Here is a 14,684-nt window from a genome sequence, read left to right on the forward strand (position 1 = left end):
AGGAAAAAACGGAGGGCTTGGAGGCCCTGGTCATGGTGGATGGAGGTGTAGAGGGATTGGATATCCATGGTGAAGATGAGGCGTTGGGGGCCGGGGAAACGGAAGTCTTGGAGGAGGTGGAGGGCGTGGGTGGTGTCTCGAATGTATGTGGGGAGTTCCTGGACTAGGGGGGATAGGACAGTATCGAGGTAGGTAGAGATGAGTTCAGTGGGACAGGAGCATGCTGAGACAATGGGTCGGCCAGGGTGGTCAGGCTTGTGGATCTTGGGAAGGAGGTAGAACCGGGCAGTGCGGGGTTCCTGGACTATGAGGTTGGAAGCTGTGGGTGGGAGATCTCCTGAGGTGATGAGGTTCTGTATGGTCTGGGAGATGATGGTTTGGTGATGGGAGGTAGGTCATGGTTGAGGGGGCAGTAGGAAGAGGTGTCCTCGAGTTGGCGTCTGGCTTCAACAGTGTAGAGGTCAGTGCGCCAGACTACCACTGCACCCCCTTTATCCGCTGGTTTGATGGTGAGGTTGGGATTGGAGCAGAGGGATTAAAGGGCTACGTGTTGTGAGAGTGAGAGGTTAGAGTGGGGGAGGGGGGTAGACAGGTTGAGGCGGTTAATGTCCCGGCGGCAGTTGGAAATGAAGAGGTCAAGGACAGGTAATAGGCCAGCGCGGGGTGTCCAGGTGGATGCAGTGTGTTGGAGGTGGCGAAGGGGTCCTCGGAAGGTGGGCGGGAATCCTGATTGTGAAAGTAAGCTCGGAGGTGGAGGTGGCAGAAGATGTGTTCAACGTCACGGCGTGTATTAAATTAATTGATGCGTGGACGGAGGGGGATGAAGGTGAAACCTTTGCTGAGGACTGATCGTTCGTCGTCAGTGAGGGGGCGGTCTGGGGGGATGGTGAAAACTCGGCAGGGCTGGGAGCTGGATATAAAGATGAGGCAGATTCTCTTCTGGAAGGGACAGAATGGGATGTGTTTTTACAATGATCCATTAACTCCCTGGTCACCAATATTGGCTCAAGCAGTTTAATTTCAGATTGATTTGTTTCATTGAATTTAAATTCCCCAGTTTCCATTTGTGGATCTGGGACTCTTGTCACTGGGGTGCTGTAATATAAACACTCTGTTACTGTTCTGGGTTCGCCCACGTGGGAGCAGGTAGCGTTCAGAATGCCCTGGGGTTGCAGTTGGAGTTGTGGGAGGTGGATTCTCAGCTTGTTTTGTTTGTTAACAGTTTCCACTGGGGCAAGAGAGGCAGGACTGATGGCTGCACCAATCAGACTCTGCTCAGTGCCTATAACTTGGGGACTGTGTGTGGTTGCTGGTTGTCAACACTTTGTCTGGGAGAGAGGCTGAGGACTGAGGCTGAGAGGTGTTCAGTATAAACTCCAGCCAACTGGCAGCACAGTCCCCACTCACTGGTAAGTGAAGGAGAGCTCACTGAAGCCTGTGGGCAGACTCTCCTCTTGATAAATCCATCTCTTGTATTGTTGATTTCCTGATTCTAAAAGCAGTCTTGAAGAAAATAACTGAGTGAAAGAAATTGAATTGTTGGTGAATTGGTCAGATGCAGCTTGAATGAACAGGAAGCGTGGACTTCAAATGTGATGCTCTGAAAAACAGAGCCATTGCTCAAGAAACCTTGTGTTGACTCTGGGTACAAAGTGTTTGTTGTTTTACAATCTAACACCTTCCTTACCCCTGACTCTTGTTTGTAGCAGCTCCGTCTCAGCCACAGGCACCACCTCAAGATGCTCTCCCAGTTAGAAAGTGCCATGGACAACATCATCAAAGTTTTTTACAAATACTCTGGGAAGGAGGGTGACAAATACACTCTGACCAAGGCAGAGCTCAAGGATCTGCTGAAAGGTGAACTTGAAGCATTCCTCAAGGTAAATAACAACATCTCAACTTCGATTGGAAACGCTGAGTGAATAGAAACTGACTGAGATATTTCACATTCTGAGCAAATGAACTCTCCTCTGGGTGGAAGTGTGATAATACAGTGAGCCTATCAGTGAGAGGATGCACTATAACCTCATGGTATCTTCAGGAATCTCTGAGCTGGCTGTTAGAGGGTATTGGGTGATCTCTGACTTGGACAAAAAAAATTAGCAAGCCACCAATTAGATACAAATCACAAACTGTTTGGGAGAAATCAGTAATCAGTTTAACCCCAGGCTACTCAGAAAGATGAAAAAACTTCATCTTCCATACTCCAGATATTACCAAACCCACGACTGCAAATGGCAGACCTTGTTGTTGTAATGTGGGAAATACAGCAGCTATTTTGTACACAGTAAGATTCCACAAATTCGAATGTGAGTGTGTCCCAAGTCAGCACTGATCGAGTACAATAGGAACACATTCCTCTCCATTTCACAGTCCTCACTGTGCGATCATTTACAGTCATCCATTAGGTTAGCTGATCCTCTGACAGTGCAGCACTCCCTCAGCACTGACCCTCTGACAGTGCGGCACTCCCTCAGCGCTGACCCTCTGACAGTGCGGCACTCCCTCAGCACTGACCCTCTGCCAGTGCGGCGCTCCCTCAGCACTGACCCTCTGCCAGTGCGGCGCTCCCTCAGCACTGACCCTCTGCCAGTGCGGCGCTCCCTCAGCACTGACCCTCTGACAGTGCGGCGCTCCCTCAGCGCTGACCCTCTGACAGTGCGGCGCTCCCTCAGCGCTGACCCTCTGACAGTGCGGCGCTCCCTCAGCGCTGACCCTCTGACAGTGCGGCGCTCCCTCAGCGCTGACCCTCTGACAGTGTGGCGCTTCCTCAGCGCTGACCCTCTGACAGTGCTGCGCTTCCTCAGCGCTGACCCTCTGACAGTGCTGCGCTTCCTCAGCGCTGAGCCTGACAGTGCGGCACTCCCTCAGCACTGACCCCTCAACAGTGCAGCGCTCCCTCAGCACTGACCCTCTCACAGTGTGGCGCTCCCTCAGCGCTGACCCCCCCAACAGTGCAGCGCTCCCTCAGCACTGACCCTCCAACAGTGCGGCACTCCCTCAGCGCTGACCCTCTGACAGTGCGGCGCTCCCTCAACACTGACCCTCTGACAGTGCGGCACTCCCTCAACACTGACCCTCCGACAGTGCGGCGCTCCCTCAACACTGACCCTCCAACAGTGCGGCACTCCCTCAACACTGACCCTCCGACAGTGCGGCGCTCCCTCAACACTGACCCTCCGACAGTGCGGCACTCCCTCAGAACTGACCCTCCGACATTGCAGCAAAACTCAGTAACTGCCAAGGCTAACAACTGACGAAGCGTGATCATGGAGTGATTACAGAAACTGGAGAACACCCTCGTGTGAGCTCCCCGTGAACTCTGATCCTCACTGTGTGACCATTGTATCGCCCAAACGGAAGTCACCATGTCTGATTAGGAAACTTCCATGGCCCACTGCACTGTGACAAATCGCTCCTGATCGTGGTGGTTGGGCTAAGGGACTGGCTGTGAACCGGCTCAGGAATCATTCCCTCAACATTGTCAAAGCATCACTGGAGAGATTCATATCCTCAGCTCAGTGCAACGTTCATACACTGCATCAGGAAATGGGAGAGTGGGATTAGACTGGGGGGGTTATTAAAGGGAGTGGGGTGTGAGGGGGGAGAGTGGGATTCGACTGGATAGGATATTAAAGGGAGTGAGGGGGGAGAGTGGGATTAGACTGGGTGGGATATTAAAGGGAGCGGGGAACGAGGGAGGAAAGTGGGATTCGACTGGGTGGGATATTAAAGGGAACAGGGAGTGAGGGGGGAGAGTGGGATTAAATATTAAAGGGCGTAGGGAGTGAGGCGTGGGAGTGATAGACTGGATGGGATATTATAGTGTGTGGGTGAGTGGAAATTTAATACGGTGAGCAGTTCTCGTCTCCATATTTTATACATTACAGTGACCCTGGAGAATGTGCCATTGTGTTTTCAGGGTGATAATGGCACTGTGGGGCCGATCCGTAATTAAATTTATTATAAATTCTGTGTCTTACGGTTCTGCTTCACAACCACCTGATTAATGAACAGCACGCCAAAAGCTAGTGTGCTTCCAGTTAAAGCTGTTGGACTACAACCTGGTGTTGCATGATTTTTAAGATTGGGAAAGATGGGGGGGGGGGGGGGGGGTGGGAGGGTGGGGTGGGGTGCAATCAGACCCGGCTGCCCTTATACCCCAGTCACTGTAGGTAAGCATTCAGGCGCAGCAGGGGGTAAAGGCAGCGAATGATAAGTTGGCTTTTATAGTGAAAGGATTCGAGTGCAGAAGCAGGAATGTCTTGCTGTAAGTATCCAGGGCCTTGATGAGACCGCACCTGGAATAATGTGTGCAGTTTTGATTGGGTCTCCTTATTGGAGATGGGTCCTTGATACAGAGGGAATGCTGCAAAGGCTGACCAGATGGATTCCTGGGATGGTAGAACTGATGTAGGGGGAAAGGCTGAATCAGTCAAGATTAAAAACACAGGAGATTAGTAAACTGAGGGGGGTCTCACGGAAACCTGTAAACCTCGAACAGGACTAGAGAGAGGTAAATGCAGGAAAGATTTTCCTGATGACAGGGCTCTCAGACTAAAGACATGGGGTGGATAATTTAGGACTGAGCTGAGGAGAGATTTCTTCACCCAGAGAGTGGTGAACCTGTGGAATTCTCTGTCACGGAAAGTGGTTGAGGCAAAAACTTTGAATGTTTTCAAGGAGTTAAATAGAATTCTTAGGCTAAAGGGATCAAAGGATTTGGGGGAGTTGGATGATCACCATGATCATATTGAATGGTACAGCAGGCTCGAAAGGCCGAATGGCCTCCACCTGCTTCCAGTTTCTGTGTTTTGTATTTCATCTGGAACAAAGATCAAAGCTGACTTTGCTCAATGTGTTCACAATAATGTAATGGCATGGGGGGCGTTGATGTACAGATGTTATTTTCACATGTTCCCACATACGGGAAACCGGAAATAGGAACCCTAAATATAAAACTGTCACCAACAAATCCAAATGGGAATTGAGGAGAGTGGGAGAATGTGGGACTCACTCTCATAGGCAGTGGGAGAAGGGGGTGGTGGAATTGGGACTTGCTCCTACTCCCTTCACCTGCTCCCCCACACTGCCACTCTCAAACCCCACACCCCTCCCCAACCCCACCCACTTCCCATCCCCTCAATCGTCCCTAGCTCAACTTCTCCCCCTCTCCCTCTCACCCCTAAACCCTTCACCCTTCCCCACCCCCTCACCCATTCCCTCCCTCACTCTCCCACCCTCCAATTCCATCCCCTGGCTCCGTTTAACATGCTCTCCCCTCCTTCTCTGAGGGACTGAAATAACATCAAACCCAAATGGAGGAGGGGGCATTGGGTTTTGGAAATGGGAGCAAGGGGTAAGAGTTGAGGAGGTTGGGGTTTTGGGGGGGGTGGAAGTGGGAAAGAGGAGAGGGAATTAAGGAGGGGGTAGGGCTGGGGTGGGGGAGAGTGGAAGGGATTTGGGTGAGGGGGTAGTGAGGGTGGGGTGAGGGGGTGCAGAAGGTTGATGAAGGGATCGATGTGATGTGGGGGGGAGGCAGGTCAGATTGGGGCAGGAATGACATGACAGATTCTGGAGTTACTCATGTTGATCTGGAAACAATTTATAAGGAGCTTTATTCGACTTTTGCCCAAAACGTCGATTTCGCTGCTCCTCGGATGCTGCCTGAACTGCTGTGCTCTTCCAGCACCACTGATCCAGAATAATTGCCTTAATAGTGTTTGTGCGTTGTCCATACAGAGATCCAGGAAGCAGATGGTTAATGAGGGATCAGTAACGTCAGACTTTGATTCCAGTCAGTAGCTGAGACATTGCAGGGTCCCCCTCAGCTGCGTTACCCCAGGGGTGAGGGGCTGGTCCCGAGTTCCCTGCAGAGAGTGGGGAAGGTGCACAGGGTGGGGATGTAGGCGGTAAACCCAGAGACTGGGCTCAGTACTCAGCAGGAATATCCAGGTGAAAACTCCACCAACAATCCGACATAATTACTGGTTGTGATTTGAATGAATGTTTGAAATGGCAAACTGTCTGAAATCGAATTATTGTTCCTGCAGGAAGGAATCTTTATTAGAAATTACCAAAAGCTGGTGAGCAGTTGGGAGGGGAAGGGTGGGGCTGATTTACTCCAATGTTTCTGGGAGAGCTCCTGCGTTGAACATTGAAACAATCTGTAACCAGAAACCATGACCAAATACAATTTAATATCTTTACCACAGAATCAGCACCGGCTCCACCCAATCCTCTGGAACCAGGAGCCAGCTCAGAGCACAGAACAGACCCCAGGAAGCTGCTGTTGGAGCATGTTCCTGAGCCCTCACACTGGAGAGGTGCCAGAGCCCTGCTCCCTCTTTGTTCAAGTTCAGACTGACTCATTCACAATCACAGGGTTTACAGCCAAGAGATAAAGCTGATTACACACAACACACAGCAGACGCCCTATCATTGCAAGATACTTTCCTGCTTGCTACTCTGGTGTACATCAATTAGACAATCTCATACCATTTACCACATGTGACTGCAACTGCAATACTCATCCCCAATTATCACAGTATTAATGTCTCCAAAAAGTGTCTGCTAAATTTCTCACCATGACTGAGTGTCTGCTCTTGCCTTCAGAGTCACAAAATATTGACTATAAACCCATCTGCACAAACTTTCTGCGTGTAGTTTATCGGAGCGTCAATACTGAGAGTGCAACACTGTCAGACAGTCCACAGACTATAAGATCACGAGATAAAGGAGCAGAATTAGGCCATTTGGCCCATCGAGTCTGGTTCACCATTCGATCATGGCTGATGTGTTTCTCAACCCCATTCTCCTGCCTTCTCCTAGTGACCCTTGATCTCCTTATTCATCAAGAACCTCTCTATCTCGGTCTTAAATACACTCAATGACTTGGCCTCCACAACCCTCAACAGCAATGAGTTCTACAGATTTCCCACTCTCTGGCTGAAGAAATTCCTCCTTATCTCAATTAAAAAGCACACTAGCTTTCGGAGCGCTGCTCTTTCATCAAGAGATTGCTAGTGTGCTTCCAATTAAACCTGTTGGACTATAACCTGGTGTTGTATGCCTTTTTAACTTTGTACACCCCAGTGCAACACCGGCATCTCCAAATCATGCTCCTAATCTCAGTTGTAAAGAGTCGTCCCTTCACCCTGAGGCTGTGCCCTTGGGTCCTAGTCTCTCCTTCTGATGGAACATCTTCTCCATGTCTACTCGATTCAGACCCCACAGTTATCTATCAGTTTTGATTAGATTCCCCTCATCCTTCTAAACTCCATCAAGTACAAACCCAGAGTCCTCAACAGCTCCTTATCTGACAAACTCTTGACGCCACTCCCAGGATCATTCTTGCTAAACTCCTCCAACACCAGCACATCCTTCCCTAGATAAAGAGCCCAAAACTATTTTCAATATCTCAAATGTGTTCTGACCAGAGCCTTATACAGCCTCAGCAGTACATCTCTGCTCTGGTATTCTAGCTCTCTTGAAATGAATGCGAACATTGCATTTCCCCTCCTAACTGCCAACTGAATCTGCGTGCTAACCTGAAAGTGAACTCTCAAGTCCCCTTATGCTTCTTATTTCCAAAGCCTTTCCCCATTTAGAAAATACTCTATGGTCTATTCTTCCTCACACTTTCCCACGTTGTATTCCATCTGCCACTTCTGTACCCACTCTCCTAGCCTGCCCAAGTCCTTCTGTAGTCTCCCTGCTTCCTCAATACAACCCGTCCCTCCACCTATTTTTGTGTCATCTACAAACTTAGCAACAATGCCCTCTGTTCCTTTGTCCAGAATGTTAATGTATAATGTGGTCAGTACTGAGGGAGCGCTGCATGTTATTAAATGAAGGTTGTGTCCAGTGGAAAGTGTTCCTGGGGTTTGTTGGGGCCTAAATTAGGAAATGGCTGTACATGTGACTTCACTGAATTTCGAGAGGATTAGAGCAATGGGATGTTGAGTTTGGGTGAAGACAGGGAGAAAGTGAGGACTGCAGATGCTGGAGATCAGAGTTGAAAAATGTGTTGCTAGAAAAGCGGAGCAGGTCAGGCAGCATCCAAGGGGCAGAAGGGCTGAATAAGGACTTATGCCCGAAACGTCGATTCTCCTGCTCCTTTGATGCTGCCTGACCTGCAGCGCTTTTCCAGCAACACATTTTTCAATTTTGGGTGAAGACAGCCTGCTTTTATGCAGCAAATCCAACCCACTCCCATGGATGTGGGAAGTCTGAACCACACAGAGGGAATGCTGAGAAAATCTGCATTCTGACAGCACCTTCAGAATGTGTTATCCTGGACTCGAAATGTTCACTCAGTCTCTCTCTCCCCGCAGACTCAGTACTTCTTCAGCAATTCGGTGAATTTGATTCACTCGGGTAATTCCCCAGGGAGGAAACTGATGAAAGTGTACAATGGCTGCTGTAATGTTCTTCTCTCTTCCTGCAGTATCAGAAAGATCCCAACTCTGTGGACAACATCATGAAGGATTTGGATATGAACCGTGATGGCCAGGTGGACTTCCAGGAGTTTGTTCACTTAGTGACGGCCCTCACCGTCGCCTGCAATGATTTCTTTGTGGAGTTCCTGAAGAAACAGGGCAAGTTGTGTTGAGCAGGGGATGATGGTGTGAATGTGGCATTGAGGATGGAAACGGTGAAGAAACCTCAGGGTTCATCCTGGAAACTGGGACACTGTTTTAATAAACATGGCTCCTATCATTTTATCCATTCAGAATTTTCTAATTGTTTGACATTTGAGAACAACTTGCATTTATATAAACACGGTAACACATAACCATGACACTTCCCAAAATCAAAAAGAAATTGAATTAAATAAAACATTATCAGCTTTCAGATACGACCGCAGGTGATTTTAAGGAGGATCTTGAAGATGGGGAAAAAGGCAGAGAGGGAATTGGAGCAACTGGAGGATGTTCAGAGATAGGGATGGGGTGTATTGGCTGTAAAAGATGACAGAGAAATGGCAGGGTGTAGGGGCTGAGAGGTTATGGGTAAGGGAGGGGGTGTAGCTGCTGGAGGTGGTTACATGGATAGGGAGGAGTGTAGCTGCTGAAGGAGGTTACTTGGACAGGGAGGGGGTGTAGGTGATAAAGGAGGTTACAGGGATGAGGGGTGTAGGGGATAGAGGAGGTGGCAGTGATACAGTGAGGTGGATGTTTCAGTTTTTTAACAATTGGTGAATATTTATAAAGCCTTCTGTAATGAAGTCACTGATCAGATGTCAGGGAGTAGCCTGGTTCATTTTGAAGAGTTTTCAATGTGAAGTTCTGATGCTGTTGTTTGGAATGGAGCACAGCAAAGTGGACCAAATATCAATGAGGGGACACTTAGGGAACAGTGATCATAAAATGATCATGTTCAGATTGATTATGGAATAGGGAACAACCCAGTTTTCAACAGTGAACTGTGAGAGGGGCAATTTGAACCAGGTTTAAACGGCCTAGTCCGTGCCTAATGCTGTGAGAGTAGAGTCACATAAAGACCCAGACTGGGTAGAGATGGCAGATTCCCTTCCCTAAACGACACATAAATCTTCTTTATTCATGTTTAATTGAGTAACTTTGACCATTGAAGCTAATTTAACAATTTGATGGAGACCAAATTTTTACAAGTTAATTTATCAAATGTGCTGTTGTTGGATTTGAATTCATGTACTTCTAGGTTCTCACTTAGCTTCACTATTTTAGAGCATAGGTAAAAACAATGACTGCAGATGCTGGAAGCCAGATTCTGGATCAGTGGTGCTGGAAGAGCACAGCAGTTCAGGCAGCATCTGAGGAGCAGTAAAATCACGTGTCAGACAAAAGCCCTTCATCAGGAATAAAGGCAGTGAGCCTGAAGGGTGGAGAGATAAGTGAGAGGAAGGTGGGGGTGGGGAGAAAGTAGCATGGAGTACAATAGGTGAGTGGGGGAAGGGATGGAGGTAGTAGGTTGGGGGCGAGTGGAGTGGATAGGTGGAAAAGAAGATAGGCAGGTAGGACAAGTCATGGGGACAGTGCTGAGCTGGAAGTTTGGAACTGGGGGGAGGTGGGGGAAGGGGAAATGAGGAAACTGTTGAAGTCCACACTGATGCCCTGGAGTTGAAGTGTTCCGAGGCGGAAGATGAGGCGTTCTTCCTCCAGGCGTCTGGTGGTGAGGGAGCGGCGGTGAAGGAGGCCCAGGACCTCCATGTCCTCGGCAGACTGGGAGGGGGAGTTGAAATATTGGGCCACAGGGCGGTGTGGTTGATTGGTGCGGGTGTCCCAGAGATGTTCCCTAAAGCGCTCTGCTAGGAGGCGTCCAGTCTCCCCAATGTAGAGGAGACCGCATCGGGAGCAACGGATACAATAAATGATATTAGTGGATGTGCAGGTAAAACTTTGATGGATGTGGAAGGCTCCTTTAGGGCCTTGGATGGAGGTGAGGGAGGAGGTGTGGGCACAGATTTTACAATTCCTGCGGTGGCAGGGGTAGGTGCCAGGATGGGAGGGTGGGTTGTTGGGGCGCGTGGACCTGACCAGGTAGTCACGGAGGGAATGGTTTTTGCGGAAGGTGGAAAGGGGTGGGGAGGGAAATATATCCCTGGTGGTGGGGTCTGTTTGGAGGTGGTGGAAACGTTGGCGGATGATTTGATTTATGCAAAGGTTGGTAGAATGGAAGGTGAGCACCAGGGGCGTTCTATCCTTGTTACGGTTGGAGGGGTGGGGTCTGAGGGCGGAGGTGCAGGATGTGGACAAGATGCGTTGGAGGGCATCTTTAACCACGTGGGAAGGGAAGTTGCTGTCTCTAAAGAAGGAGGCCATCTGACATGTTCTGTGGTGGAACTGGTCCTCCTGGGAGCAGATACAGCAGAGGCGGAGGAATTGGGAATATGGGATGGCATTTTTGCAAAAGGTAGGGTGGGAAGAGGTGTAATCCAGGTAGCTGTGGGAGTCGGTGGGTTTGTAAAAAATGTCAGTGTCAAGTCGGTCGTCATTAATGGAGATGGAGAGGTCCAGGAAGGGGAGGAAGGTGTCAGAGATGGTCCAGGTAAATTTAAGGTCAGGTGGAATGTGTTGGTGAAGTTGATGAATTGCTCAACCTCCTCGCGGGAGCACGAGGCATAACCACTACCCCACTGAACATTGGTTTAATAAGATAAGAACTCAAGTTTATGACCAGGCTGTGGTGATTGTAACAAAGTCAGCCGGGTGGACCTTATAGAATCTGAGTTCTCTGATTTGGGCTGTTGACCTGTGCTAATCAGGGAGCCCTGGCTGACAGATATAAACAGGAGTGTCAGAGATTCTATTCACTCGGAGAGAACAGGGGGAGAGGGTGAGATTGGCAAGTGATACAGAAAAATGCAAAATAAATGTAATATAAAGAGTTGTGAAGTGTTGCATTTGTTCAAAAGAATAAAAGTGTGCATGAACAGGAACCTTTGTTCAGGATGTGGAATGTGTCAGAGACGAGACATTGCACCTAAATGTGGTAACAGGTGACGTGTGGACTGCACAGACATGGGCACACCCGTCCCCCAGGCTATACGTTTTGCACAGACATGGGCACACCCGTCCCCCAGGCTATACGTTTTGAGAACACTTTCCTGAATATTACACTTCAGTGAGTAGTGAGTAATTTTTATTTATCATTTCTCCCATGTACAACTGAGACAGTAAAACTGAGAGCGTTCTGCCAGACCTGAAGGTGCTACATGGACAGCACAAACTACACACTTGTACACGGCCTAAAGTGCGTAAGAAGCACAAAACACGCAAGTTACAGTGTAATGGAAGAATGATAAATAATAGGCATTTTTCTAGCAGCAATTCAAAGTTATGCAGAGTTTCAGATGTGGAAGAGTCCAGCCATACCTTGTTAAGAAACCTGATGGCTTGGGGGAAGAAACTATTGCACAGTCTGGCCATGAGAGACTGAATGCTCCGGTATCTTCTGCCAGATGGCAGGAGGGAGAAGAGTTTAAGTGAGGGGTCTTCCACAATGCTCTTAGCTTTTCAGATGCAGCTTGTGGAGTAAATATCTGTAATGGTGTGGGGGGTGGGGGAGAAAAGAGACCTTGATGATCCTCTCAGCTGTCCTCAAACAAGCTGATGCCAATTAATAAGAAGGAATATTCCAAAATTCTGCAGCTTGTTTGTAAATGTTTGTACTTAAGTTCCAGAAAAGAAAGGTTTGTCGGGCGCGTGACCTGATTAAATTGATTCTGTTGAATTATTTTTATCAATGTAAAAGTTATGTTTCTGCTAATAAGGAAAAGCCTGAAAGCAGGATGTTGTCATGGTTCTCTGGGGCAGCATGCTAGTCCCAGGATCATCACAAATGTGAACAGATTAATCAAATTTACACAAAGACCCCAATTTATCCTCATCAGGTTTTTCATCTTCAATAAGAAAACAGGTATATATTTGTAAAGAATATGTTTTTCATCGATGGCAGAAAAGAAATGTGAAGTATAACTTTATTTATACAGAACGTACATCTTTATAACTTAAACTTTACCCCGTGTGTGTGTGTGTGGGGGGGGGGGAGGGGGAGAGAAAGAGAGACAGACAGACAGAGACAGAGAGGGGAGGAGAGAGACAGAGAGAGAGAGAGAGACAGACGAGCCACTTGGAATGTCCTTTCACTTTCCCACTAACAGAGGGTTGCTTAGCTTGTCACACACTGGACGTTTCTACTGAATTGTTCACAAAGCTGTAGCCACTCACCCAGAAATTACTCAAGAAGCTTGAATGAAGCAACATTGTACGTACAATAATGAGTTCCCCTCATTTTTTAAAAAAGCTGCAAAGTCTTCCACAATCTATTGGTTTTACCATAGAACTTTCCCAATTGTGCTCCAAGGTCCAAATTATGGAAGCCATCTTCACTCCATCACTGTAAAATAGTAACATACAAATTCAATTGGGAATCCTGGAGAAACCTCCACTTCCAGCATGTGGAAAACGTGAAACTCACTCCCATAGCCAAGAAAACAAGATAGGCCCATGAGGGAGAGGGAAGGATTAACTCAAAGGATGAGATGAAGAGAAAGTGGGAGGAGATTCACGTGGAGCGCAGACACCAGCAGAACAGATGAGCCCAATGGTCTGTTTCTGTATTGGAAAACATTTTCAACGTGCAGTCACCACTTTAAGTAGAAAAAGCAGAGGTTGTGAAGGAATTCAGTGTAACAATTTGGGTTCTGCCAATGTGGGAAATCCAGGTTCTCAGACTGCTTGCAGCAAAGACATCGTGTCTCACAGATTTTGAGATAGATAGATGGCTGGGAATGTTTAGGAATTTCCTTTATAGCAAAGACTCAGCGTACAATCCCGAAAGAGAGAGGGGTCAGCAACATAAGCAAGCTTCCCCACAGAGAGTGGAGATCAGACACTGTCCCAGGCACTAAGCACAGTGGGACAGAGACTTCAGACTGATGTTGACATGGAGACTTCTACTGGATGAGTTATCAAGGGCTCGGGGGTAAAGTAGGACAAATTGCTAGGATTCAGATTTCACAGGGTCTAAGTGAATGACCAAATATAACATGGGCCAGAAGGTGGCCAATCATGCCCTAAGGTAATACTCTACTGAAGAAAGATTAGTACAGCCACAAAGCCCAAAGACCAGTTGGAGAGATAGAGTCGAGGCCCTTGCTGAGATATTTGTATCATCGATAGTCACAGGTGAGGTGCCAGAGGTTGGCAAACATGGTGCCACTGTTTAAGAAGGGCGGTAAGGACAAGCCAGGGAACTATAGACCAGTGAGCCTGACCTCGGTGGTGGGCAAGTTGTTGGAGGGAATCCTAAGGGACAGGATGTACATGTATTTGGAAAGGCAAGGACTGATTAGGGATAGTCAACATGGCTTTGTGTGTGGGAAATCATGTCTCACAAACTTGATTGAGTTTTTTGAAGAATTAACAAAGAAGATTGAGGAGGGCAGAGCAGTAGATGTGATCTATATGGACTTCAGTAAGGCGTTCAACAAAGTTCCCCATGGGAGACTGATTAACAAGGTTAGATCTCATGGAATACAGGGAGAACTAGCCATTTGGATACAGAACTGGCTCAAAGGTAGAAGACGGAGGGTGGTGGTGGTGAGTTGTTTTTCAGACTGGAGGCCTGTGACCAGTGGAGTGCCACAAGGATCGGTGCTGGGTCCTCCACTTTTTATCATTTACATAAATGATTTGGATGCGAGCATAAGAGGTACAGTTAGTAAGTTTGCAGATGACACCAAAATTGGAGGTGCAGTGGATCTGAACCAGATGGGCCAATGGGCTGAGAAGTGGCAGATGGAGTTTAATTCAGATAAATGGGAGATGCTGCATTTTGGGAAAGCAAATCTTAGCAGGATTTATACACTTAATGGTAAGGTCCACAGGAGTGCTGCTGAACAAAGAGACCTTGGATGCAGGTTCATACCTCCTTGAAAGTGGAGTTGCAGGTAGATAGGATAGTGAAGAAGGCATTTAGTATGCTTTTCTTTATTGGTCACAGTATTGAGTACAGGAGTTTGGAGGTCATTGGTTAGGCCACTGTTGGAATATTGCGTGCAATTCTCGTCTCCTTCCTGTCGGAAAGATGTTGTGAAACTTGAAAGGGTTCAGAAAAGATTTACAAGGATGTTGCCAGGGTTGGAGGATTTGAGCTATAGGGAGAGGTTGAAGAGGTTGGGGCTGTTTTCCCTGGAG

General features: G+C 47.9%; 1 protein-coding gene across 4 annotated transcripts in view; it reads left to right on the forward strand.

Moving 5' to 3' along the window:
• LOC132828802 (protein S100-A1-like) overlaps window positions 1–8,726 on the forward strand; it is a 39,877-nt gene extending 31,151 nt beyond the window's left edge. Inside the window, exons 1-3 of one of the 4 annotated variants that reach the window (XM_060845905.1) lie at window positions 1,330–1,409; window positions 1,707–1,880; window positions 8,450–8,726. In XM_060845905.1, the coding sequence (XP_060701888.1) occupies window positions 1,740–1,880; window positions 8,450–8,614 (306 nt within the window). In that variant the 5' untranslated portion in view covers window positions 1,330–1,409; window positions 1,707–1,739 and the 3' untranslated portion in view covers window positions 8,615–8,726. Of the gene's footprint in view, window positions 1–1,329; window positions 1,410–1,706; window positions 1,881–8,449 lie in introns of those variants that run through there. The other 3 variants (XM_060845906.1, XM_060845903.1, XM_060845904.1) reach the window with 3 other exon arrangements.
• Window positions 8,727–14,684: the final 5,958 nt, after the last annotated feature.

Source organism: Hemiscyllium ocellatum, chromosome 28, assembly GCF_020745735.1.
Source record: "Hemiscyllium ocellatum isolate sHemOce1 chromosome 28, sHemOce1.pat.X.cur, whole genome shotgun sequence".
Lineage (NCBI taxonomy): Eukaryota > Metazoa > Chordata > Chondrichthyes > Orectolobiformes > Hemiscylliidae > Hemiscyllium > Hemiscyllium ocellatum.